We start from the raw sequence: 26,933 nt of genomic DNA on the forward strand, positions 1-26,933 counted from the left end.
TAAAATACCGCCGTAATTTACCGACATAAATTACCTTACAACCCTGGGCAGGATTTATGCATTTTTTGATTATAATAATTTAGAATTCAGCAGGGCAAAATTAGATTGACATCATGAAGTAGTGTTGAAAAATAAAGTTTATCGGGAAATCATATTTATTTTTGAGTCCACGAAACGGAAAATGTACCATTTCAATGTAGAGAACGAACTTCCGGCGACTTCAGCATGAAAAAAAGCCCACATTTTGCAAGAACTTGAGTGAGAAATCGTCATTAGGTACATTTATTCAAGTACTCCGGCCGTAGTCGAGCTATTTCTCGTTCCTGGTTCTAGAGGTTCTAGTACATTATTTACAGCCAAAACGTAGGTACATTGATATAAATTACAAAATTACAGTGCAAGTCACGATAATTTACATACCATCAGCTGCCAAAGTGCAGTATTCTTGCATCGCTCAGGAACAGGATTGTTATCAAGGTGTATGGTCCACGCTCCACGAATTTGTCCAACTGATTTGTAAAATTGCAACGATCCGTTACCGAATAAAATTAGCACAGCATTTTCTAGGTAAACAATACCGAAAAGAATTAAAGTCAAACGGTCAAACCAAAAATCAACTTCAAGAGAGAAAAGATAAGAATTGTCAGATGAAAAATTGGGTTAGATACTCACCACTTTCATCAACCACTACAACTAATTCTTTCGAAAAATCATTCATCTCTCTAGTCTTCGAGTAGCAAATAAATAGACGCAGATATGAAAGATACATATCATTGTCAATTTGTGATCAGCAAAAATTACTTATAACAGGTAAACTCAGAAATTATGAAAAGGTCATAAAGATGCAGAATGTAATCAAAATTAATCACAAAAATGTTATCACTTGGAGGGACGTGATGATTCATCCCCCCTCCTGGTATTCCGATGGCCGATACCGATGATTCGATGAGTTGGAGTGGTGGAATTTTTGAATCAGAAGTATCAGAACAATGACATGTCATGCCTGCCGTAACTTCTTCGGTAGCTAAAGGGCAAAGAGCGATGGTTTTTTTTATTAAATTACAAAAATATCAACGTTAAACACATTTTAAAAAAATGTCTCGTATTTTGAAACAGAATTTATTGTAGGTACGAGTACGAGTGATTGCGCCGTTTACGTTATGCACGTAAACGTGATGAACACGCTTCTAAGATGGTTCAATGAAAAATGACTATGTTCGTCAAAAAAAAAACGAAATATGCAAGCATTTCATAGCTGGGTGTATCACGTCATTTCGCCGACAAAAAAATTGTAATTTTTCCGACAATAATCAAACTTTAAACGTGCTGTGTCAAAAAAATTTGAAAAGGTAGTGAATCTATTCAGAGAAAAATGAAAAATTTGCATTTTTCTTGTGCTTTGAGTATAAAGTATGAGTATGTACCTATTTCTAGAATTTTTCTGTTCAGTTTTTATAATACAAACCCTAATTCTTAGACTTTTTGAAAGCAGCACGTTGAATGGCCCGAGTGAAGCGAGGGCAAACGTTTTTAGTCGGGGAGCCCACTTAAGGATAAATTGCACCCCCCCCCGTCGATCCTCAGGGACAACTATTTTCTTAAAGAGGGAGTCCTAAGGAACATTTCTAGCCCTTGTACTCAAAAAAAAAGTGGCCCTACTTACAAAATGGCGGCCATTTTGATTGACAGGTCAGCCGAAATCGCAGATTTTGCGTTCCAACATAGGACTTGCTCAACATTTTTCAAACTGTACAAAGGTAGATCGAAAGATCAAGCAAAAGTTTATCACCTGTCAAAATTTCAAGTGCCAAAGTGCGTTTTTCGATATTTGGTGAATTTTTAAAAATCAAATTTAGGCCAAAAATGTGGAAAAAAATCAAAATTTTACCAAATTGACCAAGAAAGCTGAAATTTGGGATATACCCTATTTTCGACATGCCAAATCGATTGGAAACTGTTGCAAACCGTTTTGAGCAGTTCTGGAGCCTCCAGTAGATTTTTGAAACTCGAAATTCCCACAAAATTTCACCAAAATGGAGTTGGAAAGATGAAATTTATTCTGCAAACTAATTTCAATACGCTACGAAGTCAACCGCAGGGGAATTTCAAGTTGTTTTGGAGCCTCCAGCGATTTTTTGAAAATTACTAGAGCCTCCAGTAGATTTTTGAAACTTTAAATGTTCACAAAATTTCATCAAATGGAGATGGAAAGCTGAAATTTACTCTACGCTCCAATTTTAACACCCTCTGAAGACGACTTCAGGTAGGTTCAAATCATTTTGGAGCCTCTAGCGTCTTTTTGAAAATTACTGGAGCGTCCAGTAGATTTTGGAAACTTGAAATTCCCGCAACATTTTACCAAATGAAGTTGGCGAGCTAAAATTTACTTCGCAAACTAATTTCAATACGATATGAAGTCGACTACATGGTGGTTTCAAATGGTTTTAAATGGTTTTGAAGCTTCCAGCTACTTCTTGGAAATTTCAATTGTCCAAAAAACACCATAAGACCTCTCAAAAAGTGACTGGAAGCTCCAAAACGACTTGAAATCCACCAGCAGACGAGTTCGTAGCGTATTAAAATTAGTTTGCAGAATGAATTTTGACTTTCTAGTTTCTACCTGCGTTTGATGACATTTTTAGGAAATTTAGAGTTTCAAAAATCTACTGGAGGCTCTAGTAATTTTCAAAAAATCGCAGGAGGCTCCAAAACGACTTGAAATTTCCCTGCAGTTGACTTCGTAGCGTATTGAAATTAGTTTGCAGAATAAATTTCATCTTTCCAACTCCATTTTGGTGAAATTTTGTGGGAATTTCGAGTTTCAAAAATCTACTGGAGGCTCCAGAACTGCTCAAAACGGTTTGAAACAGTTTCCAATCGATTTGGCATGTCGAAAATAGGGTATATCCCAAATTTCAGCTTTCTTGGTCAATTTGGTAAAATTTTGATTTTTTTCCACATTTTTGGCCTAAATTTGATTTTTAAAAATTCACCAAATATTGAAAAACGCACTTTGGCACTTGAAATTTTGACAGGTGATAAACTTTTGCTTGATCTTTCGATCTACATTTGTACAGTTTGAAAAATGTTGAGCAAGTCCTATGTTGGAACGCAAAATCTGCGATTTCGGCTGACCTGTCAATCAAAATGGCCGCCATTTTGTAAGTAGGGCCACTTTTTTTTTTGAGTACAAGGGCTAGAAATGTTCCTTAGGACTCCCCCTTTAAGAAAAAAGTTGTCCCGGAGGATCGACCGGGGGGGGGGGTGCAATTTATCCTCAAGTGGGCTCCCCGACTATTTGGGAAACTTGTGATTTGAAATGTAAAACAACATCAATTTTAATGTGAGAATTCCGTTTTTCTGATCTCAACATTTTTCAAATTCAATCATAGCCATCATAGGTTTCTTTAAATTGTAACTCTGTAGAAGAGAACCAAATTAGCTCGAGCGAAGCGAGGGAAATTTTTTTTAGAATACTTGTGATTTGAAAAGCAAAACAACATCAATTTTAATGTGAGAATTCGATCTTTCTGATCTCAACTTTTTAAAAATGTTGTTAGGTAATGGTTTCTCAAAATTGTGAGCGGGAAGAAGAGAACCACATTGGTCCGAGCGAAGCGAGGGCTAAAGCTTTCAAATACTTACTTATTTGAAGTAATTTTGATGTGAAAAGTCAGTTTTCCACAAACTGACATTTTTAAAAGTTTGAATAAAAATATGTACTTTTCCAGCACAAAGCATAATTATGAATAATTTGAGGAATAGAAAATAACAATTGGATGATTTTGTCGGCAAATTGACAATTTTGCCACCAAAATGACGATTTTTTAATCATTTTTATAGTTTTTCAAATATTTTCCTGTTTGCGGACATTTCACCATATTGCTATTTTTGCCGACAATTCTGAACATTGGAGGGGTGTTACACCTCGCCCCCTTAAAACCGTCCCTGTCCTTTTCGCTTTGTCGAACAGTTTTACAAATCAGTATTTTTTCCAGTGCATTTAGCCGGAGCTCATAGGCAAAGAATTCGGTAATTCTTTTCAGGACCTACTAACATTTTACAATCTACATACTTATCGATTTAAAAAAAAAAACGCAATCCAACCCACCAGATAAATAAATGGAACTACCCATAAATAGGCTTTATTTTAGGTACGAAATGATAGTAGGTAGGAATACATGTACACTGAAAAACAAAAAACAATCACAATTTCACAAAAGTAAACATGAAACCATCATGACACCAAACACTATAATACCAACTGATCTCTGCAATTTTTCGAAAACAGCCAACGTCATTCAGAATAAATAATCAAGTTCCTTTTCCAATTTCGATTCTCCAATTAGATTGAAAATTTCTCATAATTTCAATATTATATTCCTCGTAAATAGTAAGGTAACAAATGTGTTTAGTTTCCAATACTTTCTTCAACAGCCACACTGTTATTTCAATAAATAATTTTCTAATTAGATAGTTAATATCAATAGGTATTCAATACTGATACCAAGATGAGGACCAATCACAGATTAATAATTTGCTTTTGCTTAATACACCTTTCGTTGCATCACGTAAGTCAATCCGAATGAACTTTCCGAGGATCGGTTAATCTTGAAGTTAAAATATAAAATAATGTTGGAACTGGAACCAAACACAATAGAAAGTAATGCTTCGTCGGATCTCTCAATTCTGTTATACCAATAATACCAAAAGCATGACAAAGCCAATGGATAAGAACAATGATCATATTTCGACTACTTGTAACAGTATTTCTGATAAGGTAACCCATAGACTGAAAAAACGAATAAAATATTAATATTAAAAAACCATATCTCAATGTCATCGAATTTGGTTTCGTTATCCTTACTTGATTTATTTTCATAGCGAAATGTACAGCATTTGAGATCACAGATACGATTATCACTAAATAAGGAAACATGTAATCTGTAAAACAATTATTAAAAAAGCATTAATATGGAGATGGAGTAAATGATCGATAAATTTATAATGCGTAATTGAATTCAAAAACTTACAAATAAATCCACACGCTACTGCATGTAAGAGGGCTAACGTGGGATACAAATACAATCCTGCATACACCGTACCCAATCCTCCGACATAATCTGTATTCTTACTGTCTATGAACCATGGCCGAATAGCCAATAAACTAATTACTCCAAAACCATAAAAAACAAAAATCATGGTGTAACTAGAAACAAAAAATACAAAATTACTCTTCAAGGTAACCAACGAGTCAAAAAATAAACATCAATTCAACGTACAACGGGTAAACAATTTCCTGAGTACAGTATATGTAATCTTCATATCGCGGAGATGGATTGTACATAAACGTGTACCAATCGGATATGGAATTTATACGACAGGCGTATAATTTAAAACTCCACATCGGTTCCATGAGTAGCACAGTAAATACTGCAGAAAGAGTAACTTCCAAAATAGCTGAGGTAATTAGCTTTTTCGATAACGTAGTGCTGTTTATTTTGTAACTGAAAGTATGAAATCTACATCAATGGTTGGAAAGTTATCCTTTACAGTAAATTCGTTAAAACCTTAACTCACTCGATGTAATACCAATGATAGAATAAAGGCATCATTGCCATGAAAATCAAAAACAACCAGTCGTAGAAGGTTGGTTCATCTTGGCAAGGCAAACACATATCGTGATCTATTATCGTACGTGATCCTCTAGGACACGCACCACATATGCTCAAGTTACCATCAGGAAGCTTGAATCGACCACAATATAATCCAGGACAGTCCTTCATTCTAACACTGTATGTTTCTGATTCATTAAAGTGACATGAAAAACAAAACGAATTAGGAATTAGAAAATGCAATTTAGAGTACAAATTAGTATGAGATAAAAAAATTACTTGTTTACTCTAGTTGAACTCGTTATATTGTTATAGCGCAGCGAACCTACATTTATATTTCATTCGATTAGCATTAGTATAGTAAAAAGTTCTAAAGTTATTAGAATCTACCATTAAATTATTCATTATTACTCGACACAATTAGAAAAACTCCAAAATTTTGAAATTTTTATCAAAACAAAACAAAGTTATCAGTAAAAATCAAATCACTTTGGTCAACAAACACAACGCGACAGAGAAGCAAGAAAACGACCCAGGTATTCCTGGTAAACGGAGAACGAGTATAGAAAATAGATACGGCAGTATCGTTCTTTCTAAACTTCACGTTATCGCGTTACTCGTTCAACATTCAGGGATACCATGTGAAACTGGCTTATTTTACTCATTCCAACACGTTGTACATTTGTTATGTTATAGAAGTTGCCGATACGTACTTTATGTAGGCATTGATTGACCCATGATGAAATATTGAAACGTACTTATTCAATTATTAATTATTAATTCTTGTAAAATACGCACGTTGCAATAGATGCCAATATTTATGTACAATATGTAGACTGTAGAGACTGTAGGTACTAGGTAGGCATTGTGATTGATTGATTTAAATTATGTGATAAATTCAACACGCCAAAATTTAATAATTTTATATTTCAAATTCAAACTTATCACATTCTTTCAAAATTATTACCAAATTTAAGTACTTAGATTTGTGTGAAGGTGGCATTCTGAATGTGGGCATTTACAAATTACAAAATTACAATGCTATATAAGTATAAGTAAACGTAACTGTATGAGTGGTTCAGTTTAGTGGAACCGCAAAAGATGTACTTAACAAGGGAACCTTCCTACGCGATGATCTCCGATTTGAATGAAAACTAAAAAATACTTTTGAAAACATCAAAATTCATCAATTTAGAGAAAAATACTGCAATTAAGATACGTAGGTAGGTAACTGAAAATATATATTTTTTTCAGATCCTAATTCGAGGCTGTTTGAACTGGATTTTAAAGCCAATTTTATTTCAAATATGAATCTAACACCTCCGTGATCGAGAATAAAAATATCGAAAATTGAGCCCATTTTTGAGAATTATTCCAACAACAGTGAGAAATTAATTCATTATTTATTATTTGTAGCAAAATAATACTTCGAATTTAGACACTTAATAACGTTTGAACCACCTCGACAATCACATTTTTTCAAGTTATATGGCCCAAAATTAAGGGGTTCCATGGAAAGGGGGTAGAGGCTTTTATTTTTGTTTTCCCGATTTTTACATTTTCTGAATATATGTATTTAAAATGAATAGGTAATGCCTCCGTATTCAGTGATATTAAAGACGTGTTCTTCCAAGAAAATAAAAAAATAATTGAAAAATGTTTTCATATACCTAGGTAGGTAGAAAAAAATTTCAATTCTATTTGAAAACACTTGTAAAAATCAGTAAAAAAAATTAAACCGGGCCTGTTTTCCATGGGACGTCTCAATTTTAGAAAATTTTGTCCTCTTTCCAATGCTACTAAAATTTTTAAAATCTGCAAAAGTCTTCTTGGAGAGAACAGCGATAGGTACATATTACGAGCTGAATATGGTGGCGCGATTTGGGTCACTGTGTTTTGCCAAATCAATTAGGTACGTTTTAAGAACCATTCCAACCAGAGTGTATATTTTTTGAAACAGAATTCTGGGCACTTTGAACTTTGACAATGTTCAGCACTTTTGAAGCACAGTAAAATTGAGTGAAAGTTTTCATTGTTCATTTTAAAATACACCATGATCAGACTGAGCCCAGGATAACAACTCTGCTGACATCACATAACAAATATGCAGGATGATCTCATATCTGTTTATTCTTCACATTTTTTTTTTCAGTGATAATCATCCAACTAGGTATGTGTATATACTCGTAAATATTTGAGCTCAAGAATACGATCCCAAACGTGGGTACTAAAACGTATGTTTGTATGGTATAGTATTGTCAGTACATGAACACAAAAGATCGTAGTTTTTACCCGTCAATAATTCTCTGTAAAAAAAAAAAAAAAAAAAAAAAAAAAACAAGAAAGAAGAAATGTTAACATTATAGGTTGTAAATCTTGTAGGTATAAAAGTGTCAATCTCCCTGCGTTATTCAACATTCTACCCGGGTCTTATAGTGGGCGAGTAAAAAAATACGCATGTGTGACGAATTCCCTTGCCCAGCTGATTAAGTTAATGTCCTTCAAGGCAGTTGACCGCTAAATTTACAACAGGATATCGGCTTAATAAAGAAAACGTTCTCGTAACCATGTGCTGTTTGGCGCTAAATGAATAAGCGAATCCGTATTTGTTTCTCTGCTGTTTAATTCACCAAGTTCTTTCAGTTTTGGAAGTACATAAGTACCTACCTATAGAAAAATAGAACTTACAAGGGAACCTGTTGATGTGTCCGCCTCCGATTTGAACGGGACCGCGATTTTTGGAAAGAGCATGTTCTAAAGCCCCTAAATCCAAATTTTCAGCTGCCCAAGTTTTTTTTTTCAATTTTTGGCAAATTTTTGAAAATCCAAAATTGACTAGTTTGGTGATTTACGCTTTTTTTAAAAAAGTACGTACTCGATCAGTGAAAATGTTCAAAATAAATCCTAAAACTGATATTACCCTCCCAAATCCAAATTTCGCCATTTCCAGCCATTCTGGAGCCTCCAGCACGCTATTTTTCAATTTCTCCAGAATTTTGAATTAGCTCCAGAAGGCATGAATATGAAGTTGGGCAGCTAAAAATCAAGTTGTGTGTTATACTCGATCTGTTTAACGAGTTTATCCACATTTGAGTCGATTTTGGGAGGGACACCTCAACAGTGGTTTCTTGACCAGCTTTTTTTCAAAATAAAAATATTCAAAAATCAAAAATTTCTCGTTTGCGAGAAAATTTTAGAAATTTGCGCGAATCGCAGTATTTTGTCACGAACTAAGCTCACGAGGGCGAATTTCGCCATTTCCAGCTATTCTGGAGGCTCCAGTGCGATTTTTCAATTTCTTCAGAATTTTGAATTTGCTCCAGAAGGCGTGAATATGAAGTTGGGCAGCTAAAAATCGAGTTGTATGTTATACTCGACCTGTTTAACGAATTTATCCACATTTGAGCTGATTCTGGAGCGGACACCTCAAGAGTGGGATTTTGACCAGCTTTTTTCATAATAATAATATCCAAAAATTAAAGGGAACCCCAAGAAAGGCTGGAAATGGCGAAATTCGCTCTTGTGTGGTTAATTAATGACAAAATACAGTGATTCGCGCAAATTTCAAAAATTTTCTCGCAAACGAGAAGTTTTTGATGTTTGAATATTTTCATTTTGAAAAAAAGCTGGTCAAAAAGTTTTGCATTGCAAAGATTTTAAGGATACCTTTTTTTTAATCAAAATTACCCAAATTTGCGCAAAGTACCTAATGGGGAAAAAAAGTAAAAGTGACGAGTTTCCCCCTAATTCCACATAGGTGAATTCGAATTTGGTGTTTATTTCACTTCAAATACAAACCAACTACCACTAATAAGAAATTCACCATAAAATGCATCCCTCCAACCCTAAATAATTTTTGTTTGAAAAAAGGGTTTGAAAACTGTTTAATGGTGTATTGATGAATTTGTGAAAAAAATTTCAGCTTTTTCCGATCTCTAGAACTTGAGAAATCGATTTTTTTCAACAGTTTTGACAGATTTTTGCGTCGTGAAGAAATGCCCAGTACTGCTTGTATACCGTCAGTGGATATTTCTCGCATAGGCGAAAAAGTTACAAAAAATGTGTTTTTTGGTTGTATTTTGGGCTCAAATTGTCGGATCGGGCTGAAATTTTATACATAGATGCACCTAAGCATTCTTGATGTGCATGTGTACATTTTTTTCAAAAAAACCTGTTTTACTGTGCAGGGGTTGAATTTTGGGGTGATTTTCATAATAGCGGAGCAGGATTGATTTTTGGGGAACACTATAGAATCCAAATTTGAATTCAGCGACTTCAAATTACGGAGAAACTCGTCTCTTTTGTACTGTTGCGTGAAATTTTGCCCTAGATTGGCGAATTTTGAATTTTTTAAAAATTATTTTTTGCTCTATTGTAAGCAAAGGGCTCCTTTATTCGAAAATATGATAATAACATAACTTGTTCAGCATGTCGAGTACTACTGGAATACAGTGGTTTTGAATTGTAATCTCCCACTTTCACATACCTACCCATGTTGATAGGAAGCAGGTAGATGAAAGTGGGAGATTAAAAATCGAAACCACTGTATTCCTGTAGTATTCGACATGCTGAACAAGTTATGTTATTATCATATTTTCGATTAAAGGAGCCCTTTGCTTATAATAAAGTAAAAAAGAATTTTTTTTTAAATTCATAATTCCTCAATTTGGGGCCAAAATCTGTGAAACAGTTGAAAAAAGATGAGTTTCCCCCTAATTTGAAGTCGCTGAATTCGAATTTGGATTCTATTGTTCCCCAAAAATCACTCCTGTTCCACTATTATGAAAATCGCCCCAAAATTCAACCCCCGCAAAGTAAAACAGTTTTTTTTGAAAAAAATGTACACATGCACATCAAGAATGCTTAGGTGCATCGATGTATAAAATTTCAGCCCGATCCGACAATTTGAGCCCAAAATACAACCAAAAAACACATTTTTTGTAACTTTTTCGCCTATGCGAGAAATATCCACTGACGGTATACAAGCAGTACTGGGCATTTCTTCACGACGCAAAAATCTGTCAAAACTATTGAAAAAAATCGATTTCTCAAGTTCTAGTGATTGGAAAAAGCTGAAATTTTTTACACAAATTCATCAATACATCATCAAACGGTTTCCAAACTCTTTTTTTAAAAAAATACTATTTAGCGTTGGAGGGATGTACTTTAGGGTGAATTTCTTATTAGGGGTGGTTTGTTTATATTTGCAGTGAAATAAACTTCAAATTCGAATCAGCGATGTAGAATTAGGGGGAAACTAGTCACTTTCAATTTTTCCCCGGTATTTTGCACAAATTTGGGTAATTTTGATTTTTTTGAAAGTCTTTTTTTCTCTATCGTAGGCAGAGGTCTCAGTTAATTGAAAAAATGATGATACCTTAACAAAAAATTTAAAAGTTCCGTATTTCGCAAGTACTTGTCATGTCATGCTGTACAAGTTTTGTAATTATAGTTTTTTCGATTAACTCATTGGTAGGTATCCTTAAAATCTTTGCAATGCAAAACTTTTTGACCAGCTTTTTTTCAAAATAAAAATATTCACATCAAAAATTTCTCGTTTGCGAGAAAATTTTTAAAATTTGCGCGAATCGCTGTATTTCATCATTAATTAACCACACGAGAGCGAATTTCGCCATTTTCAGCCTTTCTTGGGCCTCCCTTTAAATTTTGGATATAATTATCATGAAAAAAGCGGGTCAAAAACCCACTCTTGAGGTGTCCGCTCCAGAATCAGCTCAAATGTGGATAAATTCGTTAAACAGGTCAAGTATAACATACAACTCGATTTTTAGCTGCCCAACTTCATATTCACGCCTTCTGGAGCAAATTTAAAATTCTGGAGAAATTGAAAAATCGCGCTGGAGCCTCCAGAATGGCTGGAAATGGCGAAATTGGCCCTCGTGGGGTTTGTTCATGACAAAATACTGCGATTCGCGCAAATTTCAAAAAATTTCTCGCAAATGGAAAATTTTTGATTTTTAAATATTTTTATTTTGAAAAAAAGCTGGTCAAAAATCCACTCTTGACTTCTTGAGGTGTCCGCTCCAGAATCGGCTCAAATGTGGATAAATTCGTTAAACAAGTCGAGTATAATACACAACTCGATTTTTAGCTGCCCAACTTCATATTCACGCCTTCTGGAGCAAATTCACAATTGTGGAGAAATTGAAAAATCGTGCTGGAGGCTCCAGAATGGCTGGAAATGGCGAAATTTGGATTTGGGGGCTTAATATCAGTTTTAGAACTTATTTTGAACATTTTTATTGATCAAGTACGTACTTTTTTAAAAAAAGCATAAATCACAAACTAGTCAATTTTGGATTTTCAAAAATTCGCCAAAAATTGAAAAATGAACTTGGGCAGCTGAAAATTTGGATTTGGGGGTTTCAGAACATGCTCTTTCCAAAAATCGCGGTCCCGTTCAAATCGGAGGCGGCCACCTCAAGAGGTTCCCTTGTAAAGTTCATTGAAAAAAATGTTATTTTTATTTTTGAATTTACTGAAGTTTCAAACAGAGATTGTTTATTTTTCTTAAAATTAATAAATTGCTGCCCCAGTGCCGCTGAAAATTTGGCGCTCTACTATAGGGAAATACGTCACTAATAGTAAATACCTAAGGAAATGTTTTCCAAAAATTTAAAATGACAATGACCAAAAAAACACAAATTAGAAAGGGGTGAATTCTTAGAATGAAATGGACTCTAAATTCTTACTCGATGACCTCAATTTAGGGGGAAAACGACTATTATTAATATATGTTTTTTGGCCCAAAATTTGTCACTTTCAATTTTTGGAAAACATTTTCTTAGGTATTTACTATCAGCGACGTATTTCCCTATAGTAGAGCGCCAAATTTTCAGCTGCACTGGGCCAGCAATTTATTAATTTTTTTAATTTTAATATTTTATTCGAAATTAAAAGAAAATCGCATTTTGCAACAATTTTAACGTTCACAAGGTACTTGTAAGAATTTGAGGGGTGATTGGGAGAGGGCAGAGGTGGACTGCCCATAAGAGGTTACCATGCAGGTAGTTCCCAGTAGACTTTTATTGGCTGAGTGAGCCCCAAACATGAACGATAAAAATTAAAATAGAAGTACCTACCTACTCTTTCATATCTACAATCGTATTTCGTAAAAAAAAGCGATGGAAAACTGAGAAATCTTGGCAAAAAATGCAAAAATTATTTTTGAAAAACAGTGGAGATCATGAATAGGATTTTTATAAACTTTTTTATTCTTCTCAAGGAGAAATTTTTTTAGAAGTCAAAAAAAGAGTTGCACGAAAGGAAAAAAAACTAAAAGCTTCGAATTTTAAGTCTTAAGAAGGTAAGACAGTTTACGAAGTAAACAAAAGGGGAAGGGGTGGTGGTCGTAGAAGTTTATGCAAAATACAAATAGGATTTATCAATTTTGTCTGCCCGTAAAAAAATACCAAAAAATAAAATAAAATCATGACAAGTTTGTGGTTCTGAGTTAAAATTATCCCAGAAATGGATTTGTAAACCAACGAAGTTATAAATTTTCGGTTTTGATTTTAATCTTCCATCCTTATGTATCGAATTTTGAGTTTGGAGTCAGTTTTTTGCTTTATTTTAAGGAAGTGAAAAACTGAGGATAATCATGTACCTATTCTTTTAATTAAATGCAAAATTAATCAGCTCATAGAATTCCTCGCATCAAATAGCACATTATTTAACTGGGAAAGTAATGATATTTTCGACTTTTGAGGTTTATTTCGCGAAAAAAGCAAGTAAAGTAAATTAAAATTGTAGTAAATCGTTTTACTTTACCAGTTTAATTTAATAATATAGGTACCTATTTTATTTTATCTAATCGTTGGAAGAAAACGCGTATTTTAATCACTTGAGCGATTGAATTACGCGTTTTCAATTCCCGTTGGCCGAAATATGAAATATTACGTCTTTTTCGCATTCATCCGGATTTAAAAATGATTGAATACTTAGCGTGTTATTGTTATTAATTCCCTTCAAAAACACGTGATAAGCAACTTGAATAACAGAAGGTCAGAATCAGAATTGAAATAATTATTCTGTTCTTTTTTTTTTTTTAAATAAAAAATAAAAATAAATTCCAGCTCTGACTAACGTAGGTTGGTAACATTACATTCAACTGACCGTTCGTAGTTCAACACACGTTCGCGCATTCATCGTTCTATTATGATTCATATACCCGTTTACTTTTAGGTAGTCCTGTGGGTCGTATTCTCGCTTTTCCGCGATCACCCAACACACAAAATGAAAACTTTTCTTTCTTCGCACAATGTTGCCACGTTGATAAGTCATAAATTCCTGACTGAATGAATTGAATATGTTTTACTAGGGAATGGTCAGAAGTGTTGGTTGCCGTTTGGACCGAGCGGTTGCCTACATGTAGCATATGAAGGGGCTACCTACACGGTATATTCACTTTTTCTGAAACGAGCCTTGTTTTGAAAATTCAGGGTTGCCAATGTCAAAATTTAAATTTTTTTCAATTTCGAAAATTTCAAATTTTTTTAAAACTCATTAGCGATTTGGATAGAGGACATGAAGACGATCAAAAAATGTTATTCATACTTTTTGCCTAACTCTAGAACTGAAGGGGCTTCGTAAATTTGAAAAAAATTATTTTACCATAAGAAATTAAATGAACGACAGTACATTTTTTCAAATTTACGAAGCCCCTTCAGTTCTAGAGTTAGGCAAAAAGTATGAATAACATTTTTTGATCGTCTTGATGTCCTCTATCCAAATCGCTAATAAGTTTTGAAAAAATTTGAAATTTTCGAAATTGAAAAAAATTTAAATTTTTAACATTGGCAACCCTGAATTTTTAAAACAAGGCTCGTTTCAGAAAAAGTGAATATACCGTGTAGGTAGCCCCTTCATATGCTACATGTAGGCAACCGCTCGGTCCAAACGGCAACCAACATTTCTGACCATTCCCTAGTTAGTTTTACAGCTCACGATCAGCTCGTTGAACTTGAATCACTTGAATGAGTATCACTAGTATCAGTCTATTGTTTGTATCCATCAGCAGTATAATGATAATTATATATTTTTTATTAATTATTACTGCAATAGGCATAATATCATTCTTGATTCTAGTCTGGTCTTTTCGTAGTCAGCGTAGTCTCATTTTTTCTAAAAAAAAATTACGGTATATTAGCAGCGATCGCGATCTCATATTTTAATTTTAATTACCTAGACAGTAGGCTGAGTGGGCATCTGTCGAATGTCTCCAATCTTGGAACTTCTAACCTCTAACAAATACACGAAGTTTTCCTCCTTTTTAAAATTTCAAATTATTTATAAAAACAATTCATATCGTATTCGTATGTAGGTATATGTAAGTATAAATGATCAGGTATCCATAATATATGTACAATTACTCCAGGTAATTTTATTTACCACGTTAATCTAACAGGTACCATTGCTTAGATTGCTAGATCAGCATTTCTGATATTATGTTTAGGCTACCTACATATACATAATAAGCGACTCCTTTTATGAAATTAATTTTTAATGAAAATACAATACATCATTTTATAAATGAGCATTATCATTACCATTAGGTACCCTGATGTTGATTAAGTACAACGTTTTTTTTTTTGTACGAAAATTTTAATTTGGTAAAGTAAGATGGTAAGTAAGTTAGGTATCAGTGTGTATTGAATATCAGTAGGGTTACTAATCCTGTATTCTTTAAATGTATTTACCGAAACGTAACTATGTACGTAATTTTGTTAATTTTATTGACTAACTATTCAAACTAATGAAGTTGTAACGTTTTTCAAATAGGTATGTATTTTTTCTCAATGCATACTCGTAGATCTCTCGACTATTGTTATGATTTGTATCAAGTTACTTTCATTCTAAAAAATTATTGAAAAAACAAATCAACATGAAACGTTAAATTGAAATAACCGCTATAGCAACTATCTGCTTAAAACATGGAAATGAGTAACAAAAAGATAATGTAATGCGATTAGGTGAATATTTGATACAACCGTCTATAAACCGTATAAACATGATTTTGTTTCTATCGTAACAAATTCAAGAATATCGCGTGTCGGTATAAAACGTTTAAAATAAATCACTAATTTTTTGTGAAATAAAACACTTGCTGTTTTACACGCTCAGCATTATCATTTGGTAAATACCTAACCAGAAAAGAAAAAAAAGTCTATTGAGATGAACCCAGACCTACCAACCTATAAAAAAATGGGCAAAACTATGATTTTTTGCATAATTATACCTACATATCTAAATCGACATACCTACCTATCTTCTTCTAAACAAACTAAATTTTGTTTATAAAAATTCTGCAAATAAAAAATATACTTATCTTGCGAAATATAATATTACACCTTGTGTATCGATTATTTAGATTATTCAAAATGTCCATTTTGCATGGAAAACTTTCCTTACTTTGTGCCTATTTGGAGCATTGCAGATCATCAACTCCGAGCCCATTAAACCTTCGCCGCATTTAGACGAACATTGGGAAAGTTTTAAGGTAAATATTGTTTCACTCAGCTCATCGGTATGAATCTGTAATTGAATTACAAAAAAATACTGATTCACCAGACACGGTTTAACAAAACCTACCATCCAGTTTTGGAGAATAAGAGAAGACAAACATGGGAACAAAATTATCACATGATAAACAAGCATAACGAAGAACATAAACAAGGCTTACATACGTATGAATTGGAAATAAATCATTTGGCAGATTTAGTAAGCATAATAAAATTCTTAACAGCTCCTGTGGGCATATTACGTTAGGCAACTATTCGTACATAACCAAAAATACAATACATATGAATTTAATCAAAATTCTAGAGTAAATTTTTCATGCTTGCATTCCAGAACCAAAGACAATACTTGAGAGAAATGGTAAGATTATCGCAATCTAGAAGGAAACCATCGAACAGGGAAATCACAGCTTTACCTCACCATAATTTGACTGCGATCCCGGAAGAAGTAGGTCTCATACGTGCCTTACTCACTTTGCATTCATGCAATTGAGTTAATAAGTTTTAAAATAGATATTTTTATACTGGACCTTCCAATTTTATATAATTTTTAACAGACAATTAATTCTAATAATATGTTACCTATTTATACATACAATTCTTTTGTGCATCACTGTGATACTGCCTATCGTGCAACGCATTACATGTGGATATTCATTTACTGCTTTGAAGTTTTTTCTTCACGCATATGATCATTTTAAAATAATGACTTGCGAGAATAATGAAAATGAACGATAAAAAACCGTTTTGACGAAAATAACGAACAAAAGGTGTTTTCATCTTGGGTGATTTGACAAAGTTGATTGGATATTAAAGTTGGTAAAAAATTAATAGGTACCTAATTTTAAATCAATAATAACAATAGATCCGTATGAGATTTTTTTTGAAACCATAACCACAACAACAACAAATTTTATTTTTCACCAATGGAATAGTAGATATTTAATTAGGTATAACATTAACATAGGTATCTAGAAAGAATCCAAATGATCGAATATTTGTTTTCAGATGTTACCTATTTTAATTCTAGATTTATGATTCCAATGCAACGATACATTATTTACAAATAAAAAATGCAATTCATTTACAGCTAGATTGGAGAAAAGAAGGCTTCATTACAGAACCAGAAAATCAAGAAGAATGCGGCTCTTGCTACGCTTTCAGTGTTGCTGGTTGTCTTCAAGGACAATATTTCAAAACTCGAAAAAAAATTGTAAATTTCAGGTACGTGCCTAAATATAAAATGTAGGTGCTTGAATTTTCAATAAAGCCATTTCATTATATGGGATATATCTACTTCCCAAGTCCTAGACCTACATTTTCTTGTTATTAATCCACAACGTTTGACAGTTTGACACATGAAATTTCAATGTAAGCTCATACAGGTTGATCGTCGGTATAGTATTTTAATATTTAAGGGTCATCAATTGTAATAATCGTTTTACAAATCCTCGTAAGTTATTTATAGACATGCTTAAAATACATATATGTACCTACCTAATTCAAAAAAGCTGGATGAAAATTTTATTTATCTGTAACTAGGTATTACTATTTTTTATTATTAATTTTTTTTTTAGCGCTCAGCAATTAGTGGACTGCTCGTATACGTCAGGTAACCTAGGCTGCGCCGGAGGTTCTTTACGTAATATGTTAAAATATGTTCAATCAGTGGGAGGTGTGATGTTAGAAGAAGATTACCCATATACAGCTAAGGTAAATAACAATTCAATTTAATCGCACACCACGTTTTGCGAATGAAACATCATTATTAGCAGCTAGGTATAAGCTTATGCATTACTGGGTAACTGATGTACCCATACATTTACTTGTGTATCTACATAAATAAGAAACAAGATATAATTTTTCCGAGAGTGAGATATACGGCGAAAGAAACATTGATGGTTGAAAATGTAAATGATTGAAGACGAGTTCGCAATCTCGAAAGTTAAAAAACATATTTCCATTCAAAGGTTGATTGTTTCAATCAAATAATACGTTCGCAATATAGGTACGTAGACGTACCTACTACGTAGTCTATAATGAGGAGTACCTATAAAAATACCCATTGAAAATTTCAAAGCAAAATTTAACCGGAACAATAGTAGCCTACCTAAGCTTTTTTTTAAGTCTCACTTCCATGAACTATTAAATGAAAAAATTTCTCCTTCTTTGTAGCCTGACTTTGAACCATTTTCTTCCACAAAAAATGATGAATAATGGAAATGATTAATAAAATGTAAAAAATTACTCATTTTTTTGATTTTAGCCCGAACCGAAGGCAAATTCTGCAATTGTTTGAATCATAAGTATCTATCTAAGAACTCGTTATTCATACCTTTATTTAATGCTTTAGGCTAAATTCAATTCTACTAATGAGCCCGCTTAATATTATCAAACATTATTGCGCGAATTACACAAATACATATAACACAAAAATTTTCGATATTCCTGCCTAGTTAAGCCATAAAATTATTCGAGGAAATTTCATTACTCAGTCAAAATAACAGAGAAATCGATAAAATGTCATTAAAATTATGCAACATTAATTTCTCAAAGTTATTCATAATTTTGTAAAAATTGTTGAACGTAAATATATAAGTATACCTTTCCCATAAATTTGCTTATACTAACCTAACCTGATTTGTGTAGAATTTTGGTTCTAGTGCATGCTCTTCACTTCTCCAGTCCTGAATTTCAAAAAAAATGTATCATGTCTGTAGGTAGATATAGGTAGCTTTTTCAATTTTTTTCAATTTTCAAAAACTTGCAAAATATCCAAAAATCAACTTCAACATCAATAATTTTTGGGTTAAGAGTTTTAGGATATTGCTCTTAAAAGCTTAGTTTCGTTAAAATTGAATACTGTCACTTCAATAGTTTTTCTGTACCTACCTATTGCATCTTAATGTTCTGAAGTAAATTCGAATAGGTAAGTAGGTATATTATATTTTGTATTTTAAATTCTAGCAATCCACATGCAATTTCAAAAGAAGTAAGACCGCCATCAGAATAAAAACCTGGGGTGTATTACCTCCAAGAGACGAAACTGCTTTGAGAAACGCATTAGTCACAATTGGACCAATTGCTGTGTCAGTCAACGCAAGTCCCATCACATTCCAGCTCTACGCGTAAGTTAAAAATACTTAAGTAGGTACCACAATAAGATTTCTTAAAATCAAAATTTTCTCATCTTTTCAACAGGAAAGGAGTTTATTATGACCGCGAGTGTAAATCAGACTCCGTAAATCACGCCATGCTGCTGGTAGGTTACACAAAAAAGGCATGGATTTTGAAAAATTGGTGGACAGAGGAGTGGGGCGAAGATGGTTACATGTTATTAAAACGAGGACAGAATGCATGTGCGATTGCGAATTACGCCGCATACGCTACGATTTTATAAAACGATATTGCCCATTTTTTACCTAAAAATGATAAAATCGTCGTTATTCAAGTTCAAAGATCGCGATAACGATGATTCATACCTACTAATAGCTATACTTACTTACGTTTACGTAGTTACTAGTTCGTAGTTAGTATGTAAAAAACCATACACCATAGTATAGTCACGGGAATTTTTTATTTTCAATGTTGACTCTAACTGACTTTAGGTATAATTTCTCGTGAATTTCTCCAAATTATAAATTTAACATCGAATTTTGTTCATCATTTCCCACATATGTGTATCATCATATTTTGAGTATCTATCTATCTACGTCATCAAAGTGACGAAGTATCTTAGTAAAATTTATCCGATGTTACCAATATTTTTACACACATTTATGCAACTATACACCTATACCTTCTTAGCTTTTGATTGAAATTACTCGTAATACTTATTATGGTAGATAAAATCAGGTAAAATGTGTTATACATACCTAGGTAGGTATAGGTACCTACAATATGCTCTTGTATTCAGCTATTAGGGGAATTTCGCTGACTGCCTGCAATGACTTATGTATACGATAAGAAAACATGATTAATTTTTTTTATCCTAATTAACCGCATGACTTCTGAAAATTATAGCGTTTGCCTGGATGTGATAGACGTGAGAATTTAGCTACATACCTAAGTACTATGTATTTACCTGAACGTTTAAAATCGTAGTTTTTTCAAGATGATGCTGATCTGGCATATAAGTATGGCAAATGCGCCCACATTATATTTTCTAACAGATAAACGAATAAGCAATACCTAGGTATGATGACTGTTGAATACGCAGTTTTGAGTCTGGAAAAAACATTTTTGACCACAGAAATATGAAAGTACATATAGGTAGGTATCAACTTTTTCAATAAGAAATTATATTTTAAATGATGAAAATCGCATTAGAAAAAATTACCTATTTGGATTATCTGCGCTATTATGATGATACATACCTTTTGCTAAATGAACCAATTTTTTCGACGAATTTTTCGTTCCCACCTCGCTTGAGCAGTAATTTCATCTTCATTTTTATAAATACCTATAGATAATGGTGTATTACCTAGTACATATGAAATATTTTAAGAAATTTATCTCAAAATTCGTTTTTCTCATACCAAAAAATGTTGTTTTGCCTTAGAAAATCTACCTGCACATTTAGCTCAACTGAAAAAATCAAAATTCGAAAAAATTCAAAAAATAAACGAATTTTAATTTTTTTTGCTATGAGTGTGATTTTCATCAACTTTCTCATGAAGTACATCAGAGAGAAGTCGAAATAAGACAACTGAATAGGTAAATTTAAACTTTTTTTGATGCTTGGAATTTGATAACTGAATTTTTTCAAGTTTTAATTTTTTTGAGGTGAGTTCATTTCATCGAGTGAAGGGGGTTTTTCAACATTTTCAACGGATACCTTTGTAAAAATAAACGTCAAATGGGTCAACTTCGCCAATCAACACTTCTTTCATGTTTTAAATTGGAAAATCACATGTTTCTGCAAACTTTCAATTTTTTTGAATCGACATTACGAAATGACGCATCCCAATTTTTTAATATGTTGTTCAGCATGAAAAGTTGTCCATAGTATATTTTTTTCAGAATTGTTGAGAGTCAGAACGATATGAAAACCACGTTTTGAAATTTTTTGAGCTAATTTTTCATACAAAAAAAGTGGCAACACTGATTTTTATGATATCACCAAAAATCCTTTCAAAAGCCCTAATTATTGGGAAAAGTTCCATTTTGGTAGGTGTCGCGGTTATCGAGTAATCCACTGCTGAAATGGATGATATTTCAAGTTCACTGAAAACTTTGACACCCCCTAGCAGCCTTTAAAAAAGGGCTAGAAGGCTGCGATTTGCGTCATTGGTCATACCTTCAAAAGGTCTTTCTACAAGGAAAATTTCAAAAAAAATCGCCGACTCCCTTACCATTTTTTGGTCGAATTGATGTGGAATGACTCTTTTTAAAAAATATTTAACCGTGTTCAAAGCTTGTTAATCAAAAGAATTCAGAGGGAAGAGTCGGAAGAAAGGGTAAAGCGGGATCGTATCGAAAAAATGAGCCAGGAACTATATTCGAATTAAACGCTTTCAAAGATGCTTCTGCAGCCTCCAACTTCAATTTTTTCAAACTTTAAAATAATATTTGTACTTAAGTAGGTAGTTTTCAACCTTTGCACAGCTAGTGTGTTCTTCCGAAAATTCGAGAAAATAGGTAATGGGTAATTTTTATTGAGTGACTGCCAAATCGAGAGAGTAAAATTCTACTTTTTAATAATTTTATCAGTAAACAAATTACCGATTTGTTCGGATTTGTTCGTGAACGAAAACTAGAATAAGTAATTATTATTGAGAATTTAATTTGAACGTACCTGTGAAGATTTAGAACGAAAATAATGGTATATACTTAATTATTTATAATTACTTTATTTTGCTCACCATTCGAAGAAACCCATCTGAAAATTCGAGCGAAATCGAAGGCACTGACTCACATGTCATACGTACTTAGGTTAGGTACCTACTTGAAATTTCTAACGTATCATGAGGTGAAAATAGGTAAGAAATTGATACCTACAAATTGTGAATCTGCAGAATCTTAGAAACTTTGTTATTTGCTACTTATGTGGTTAAAATATATGACACTATTCCGTATCCATACACACAGAGTATGAGCGGTCAGGTTAGTTAGTAGGTAGCGGAAAAATGAACGAATTTCCAGTATAAGTAATTACTCTTTCTAAATTCAATGTAATCACTGGTGTGAGACCATGGCAGTGCATTTTCTATGACTACAGCCAGGTACCTCGTACCATATACGAATCTGTGCGTATAAATCAATAGAACTGCATGGCCGAGTTCAACGCCTAATCGTAAAAAAAATATGTACATAAGCAACGGGCAAGCTTTTACGTAGACGAAAAATTAACGAGATAAAATAGAAATTGTGCATTAATACGTTTACGCATAAATTCGTATTAATCATCAAACGTATTCGTATAAGTTTTGTCTGCGTCTACCTTCTTCTGACAACGATGGTAAAAATAGCAAGTAATGATAAGCGGTATACCTAATTTTTCTAACCACCCGTTATAATACATACGAAAAGTGTACGATCGCAACGCGCACAATCTAACAGTATCACGGAAGACCGACGCTGCTCCGGTGTGACATTACGATTCTTCGGTGGTGTTCGGTATAGTGAGTTTTTCAGTACACAATACGATATCGTGGAGGAAACTCGGTGGAAACTCGTTCGCGTGTGTGCGTTTAATTTTAAGGGTTGGTAGTGAATGTTAAATTGTATATAAAATTCGGCATTAATCGACGATACGCATTGCGGTAATCATTTTATCGTTAGACCGTAAAACGTGTAAAATATTCACGAAAATTATTCCTCACAACACATGTCCGAGTCAACATGACAAGTAAGACGGCTTTTATGCTTTTATTATGATAACTAAGTAGATGTATCGAGCAAAACCAACCTGCCGGGTGTTGCGAATTTTCACTTTTTCGGTTTTTCTCGTCAACCGTGCTATACTTATACCTACTCGTGTTGAACCTTTGCGGAATTTTTTGCCCCTTTTTAATGAACTTGGTAAAGAACCTATCATGTGGAAAATACGAGAGTGCAACCTCGTGTAGGGTTTCTCGTCGTTACTAAAATTTTGTTTTAATTTATCGTACGAATTAGAGTTTTGTATCCGAAATTTATTACTGCTTGTACCAACTGGATTGTTATCGTTAATTTTGATCAATTGCACATTGCAGTATGCTCCTATTGCATAATTTCGGTCACTGTGTCAGAAATGAAACTTTTGTCGCAACGATATTTCAATTTTGACAAGGTTGCAAAAGTCGAAGAAGAAATTTCTACTATTGTTTTGAAAATATGCCAAAATTTTATCGAATTTTTCTATGGAAGAAGGAGAATTTATCTGACATTGTTGTTACGATGAGATCAATGAATTTAATACCTACCTAAGAATTCCTTCCTTGATTTGATTAAAATGATGCTTTAGAATTGAATTATGCTAGTTACATATTTGATTAAGTAGGTATAGCTGGGTTGTAAATACGAAATACGAATAGAATTAATGATGATCTATTTCGATAGGTAGGTAGTATTATTTTTTCGACGAAATCGAAAAGTTTCCTAAATAAGTTATAGTTTGAATGGATATTTTTAATGATTTGCTTTGCAAGCAAAATCAAAAATATCTGTCAGGTTTCTTTTTGATCTTGCACAGAGAGGAAAGGACGAGGATATTTGGATGATTTTTTGAAAAATGGCCAAACAGGTCGATGTGAGTGCAGATGTACTATTTTGAGTGATTTTAGGAATGCGGAATAGAAGGTTATTTTCAACTTGATGAAGGAAGAGTCTGTCTCATTTTCCTCTCTATACGCTTTGAATCTGAGGACTGCTCAAAATGCTTAAAACTTTCAATTCTGAATAGTTCTTTAACCACTCTGGGTGTAATGATTATGTGCAAAAGCCAAAGAGTATCTCAAAATCGAGTCAAACGACGTGACGTAAGATTTTTAAAATTTGACATTCCTTTTTTTATAAAAAATCATTTTTGGGGAGACCGTCGAATTAAAATTTTAAGTGGGATTGTGTTCCAAAAAAAGTCATCACCTTCGTCGTAACTTCTTGCAAGCTTATGAAAATTGCTCGATAGAAAAACTTTTCTTTTGAAAGAGGTGGGGGGGGAGGCAATCGAAGAAATACCATCAAAAAATTTGAATGAAAATGTAGACTTTGCATCTTTTGAAAACGTTACAAATGATAGGTGATTGCCGATTGGACATTTTTTTCATTTTTTATGAAACGTTTTGGAATCTTTGTACCTAGCTTTCTTGTTTTAAGAAGGATGGGGAGATACTGGCTTTCGCAATAAGAACTGAAATAGCTAATGACGTAATGAGAAATTTCAGGTGAAAGGAAATGGTGTGGGTACAGATGATTTTCAATAAACTATATACATGACGTATAGCATATCGAACACATGTCTACTTGCGAAATGATCTCAAAAATGTCCTCTCCCTTCCGTTCCCTTCCCTTCCATTCCCTCGGATTGAGACGAAAACTACAGAGTGCATTTAGATTCATTTCATATCAATGAAGTTGAGAGTTCCGATTTTGCTCGAATTTTTCATCAGCAGGTAGGTATCTGGTATTACCCATCTTTCGACGATTTGATAAGCGGTATGATAATCATCATAATTTAGATTTCTCCTTCCGACTATTCAGGAATATGGGAAGGAGAAGGATACCCAGGGATTTTTGTGGGGGGACGCAGGGGGCAAAGCAAAGTTCGAAAATATCGAAAAATTGCCATAAAAATTAAAAAAAGAATGAATTTAAAAAAATTAATTTTGGTAACTTTTTTTAAAAATCTTGATTTTTTTTTAGGTCAAAATTATCCAAATACAAAATCTGTCAAGGTTGCTACGTACATTGAAAATTTTGAATTATGGAACATTATTACTTGAAGGGAAAAAGAAAGTGATCAACATTTTTTATTTTAAAAAAGTTCAAAATATTCGATTTTTCTCAAAACACAATGGGGGGGGGTGGGATATGAAAATTAGGAACTTGCAACTTAGTTCAAATTTTCTCTCCGAAAAGAGCTTCTAGTTCTACAGGCTAACATTTTTTTGATTCTTTTTGCTTCTAAAAATTTTGTAACAATCTTCTACTTTTTACGCTTTTTTGAATGAAAAAATTCCGAGCTCCAGTTCAAAATCATAACATTAAAACCTATGAAAATTTTCACATTATTTTTGAAATTTTGACAAAGACATTTTTCAGCTACTTCGCTTGAACAAAATGAAGTAAAATTGACGCCCAAACGAGTTTTGGAGGAGCTTTTGAACTCTTATTAAAATTCTTTTGTAAAAGAGTTCGAATTCTGTAACTTTTTTTTTTGAAAAATAGTGAACTCTGCGTTGTAGGTACTTATAGTTCTGCTTTGGATTTTTTGAAGAGTTGAAGTTTTCGAATACCTACCTAACTCATGTGCTCATACCTGCCTTCTCCACCTCACTTTCGAATCACAAAAAAAAAGGGGAAACTCAGTGCTCTAAAATTAGTAAAAATTGTCATGTTTCATCTCATTTTCATGATTTTTCATTCAAAAACAAAAGAGGTAAAGGCCTTTGCCTTCTGGGAATTTTCTAGAAAATCATTTTTGGTCATAAATTCTCAAACTGCTGTCTCTTTGGAAAATCTTAACGAAGTTTGATATATGAATTTTTGTCCATATCCATCCCTTCCACCTCAAAAATAAAATGAGTAAATTGATGTAATGTCCTTCAAATTACTTTAGGAGAGGAATAATATTCCGAATGATCTCCATTTTAAAAAATACCACTTGTTGGTATTACATTTCGTTTAAAATTCTCATGATACAAATTTCAAACGAACACTTCCCATTTGTTAATTTTTACTCCGCTTGAAACTCATGCCACTTCCAACGCAAACCCACGTATATTGTATTAATCATTGTAATAGAGACTGCAGGACTTTCATAATAACGATTAAAAAATGTTTGAAAATTTAGCATGAGCATTGAGATGATCTTAATTGTAAAGTATGCAGCGAATAGCTTCGCCAAACAAAACGAACTTTGCCAAGATGCAAAATATTTTCGAACCATTTGGCCAAAGATGGTAAAACATTTTTGACAAAATTGAAACCTACCTACGAGTGAACACTCGCAGAATACTAGGATGAATTATTATTACCGTATTACTTTGGTCAGTAGGTAGGTAAATATAGCCTGCTAAGTTCCTATAGCAATTTTTTTTTTGTTTTTTTAATTTCAAGGTAACTAAAATTGTCAAATATTTAAGGAAAGTGAGATTAAATAAAACAAAATAAAACCTTGATTTTGTTTGAGAGCGAGACAATTAAAACTATACATACAACGAATGCATAAAAAAACTGTATCTGCTAATAATTAACTGCACGCAGTTTTATTTACCTACTTCTAAGAAAAATATAGGCCAGTTTGATGGGAAAATCGAAAGTAAGTAAATATTTTCAAAACTTCTTATAATACTCAGACATATGGCGGAAATAAATTTTAGCCTTAAATTATACAGGGTGCTTGTAAAATGAAAAAGTAAATTTCAATGAAACCAATAACGCACACACAATCGAGTATTTAAAAATTAAAGCGAAGCTTTAAGCGTAGATAGGTACGCATAACGTGGGAATGACTTTGAAAATAAAGTCACCATATCGCACGAGATACGATAGGAGAGTAAAATAGTAATTAGTAATGATGATGATGGTATGCAATATCATTGCATTCCCATACTGTTGGTACTTTTATAGCTAAATG

The 26,933-nt window shown here is 33.0% G+C and overlaps 3 protein-coding genes across 7 annotated transcripts in view; 2 read left to right on the forward strand and 1 right to left on the reverse strand.

Annotated features, from left to right (window-relative positions):
- Nucleotides 1-4,129: 4,129 nt before the first annotated feature.
- Nucleotides 4,130-6,123, reverse strand: LOC135836309 (JNK1/MAPK8-associated membrane protein-like). Of its 5 annotated transcripts, none has more exons than XM_065351054.1 (6): nt 5,895-6,123; nt 5,581-5,803; nt 5,283-5,507; nt 5,034-5,209; nt 4,868-4,944; nt 4,130-4,792 (listed from the first exon to the last, which is right to left on the reverse strand). In XM_065351054.1, the coding sequence occupies exons 2-6, from the start codon at nt 5,784-5,786 to the stop codon at nt 4,577-4,579; spliced, it is 900 nt and encodes a 299-aa protein (XP_065207126.1). In that variant the 5' UTR covers nt 5,787-5,803; nt 5,895-6,123; the 3' UTR covers nt 4,130-4,576. The 5 variants fall into 5 exon arrangements, with proteins under 5 accessions (XP_065207126.1, XP_065207123.1, XP_065207122.1 ...); XM_065351051.1 differs by having other exon boundaries at nt 5,283-5,522; nt 5,945-6,120; XM_065351050.1 differs by having other exon boundaries at nt 5,283-5,522; nt 5,903-6,120.
- A 9,037-nt stretch (nt 6,124-15,160) lies between these two features.
- Nucleotides 15,161-19,807, forward strand: LOC135836310 (procathepsin L-like). The gene is made up of 8 exons (XM_065351055.1): nt 15,161-15,260; nt 16,006-16,134; nt 16,206-16,355; nt 16,488-16,601; nt 17,244-17,377; nt 17,731-17,866; nt 19,121-19,281; nt 19,355-19,807. The coding sequence occupies exons 1-8, from the start codon at nt 15,258-15,260 to the stop codon at nt 19,551-19,553; spliced, it is 1,026 nt and encodes a 341-aa protein (XP_065207127.1). The 5' UTR covers nt 15,161-15,257; the 3' UTR covers nt 19,554-19,807.
- Nucleotides 19,808-22,687: 2,880 nt separating this feature from the next.
- LOC135836312 (galactosylgalactosylxylosylprotein 3-beta-glucuronosyltransferase P-like) overlaps nt 22,688-26,933 on the forward strand; it is a 47,281-nt gene continuing 43,035 nt past the window's right edge. The window contains exon 1 of the mRNA XM_065351058.1: nt 22,688-23,003. The gene's annotated coding sequence lies outside the window, so the exon portion shown is untranslated. The remainder of the gene's footprint in view (nt 23,004-26,933) is intronic.

Source organism: Planococcus citri, chromosome 2, assembly GCF_950023065.1.
Source record: "Planococcus citri chromosome 2, ihPlaCitr1.1, whole genome shotgun sequence".
NCBI lineage: Eukaryota > Metazoa > Arthropoda > Insecta > Hemiptera > Pseudococcidae > Planococcus > Planococcus citri.

Bases quoted from the DNA above. Each gene is read 5' to 3' on its own strand.
- LOC135836310 (XM_065351055.1), top strand. The intron at 16,135-16,205 runs GTAAATATTGTT...CTGATTCACCAG, and splicing joins AACATTGGGAAAGTTTTAAG to ACACGGTTTAACAAAACCTA. The intron at 16,602-17,243 runs GTAGGTCTCATA...ATTCATTTACAG, and splicing joins TGACTGCGATCCCGGAAGAA to CTAGATTGGAGAAAAGAAGG.
- LOC135836309 (XM_065351051.1), bottom strand. From the start codon at position 5,786: ATGAAGGACTGTCCTGGATTATATTGTGGTCGATTCAAGCTTCCTGAT. The intron at 5,523-5,580 runs GTGAGTTAAGGT...CCATTGATGTAG, and splicing joins TATCATTGGTATTACATCGA to ATTTCATACTTTCAGTTACA. The intron at 4,945-5,033 runs GTAAGTTTTTGA...ATTGTTTTACAG, and splicing joins AGTAGCGTGTGGATTTATTT to ATTACATGTTTCCTTATTTA.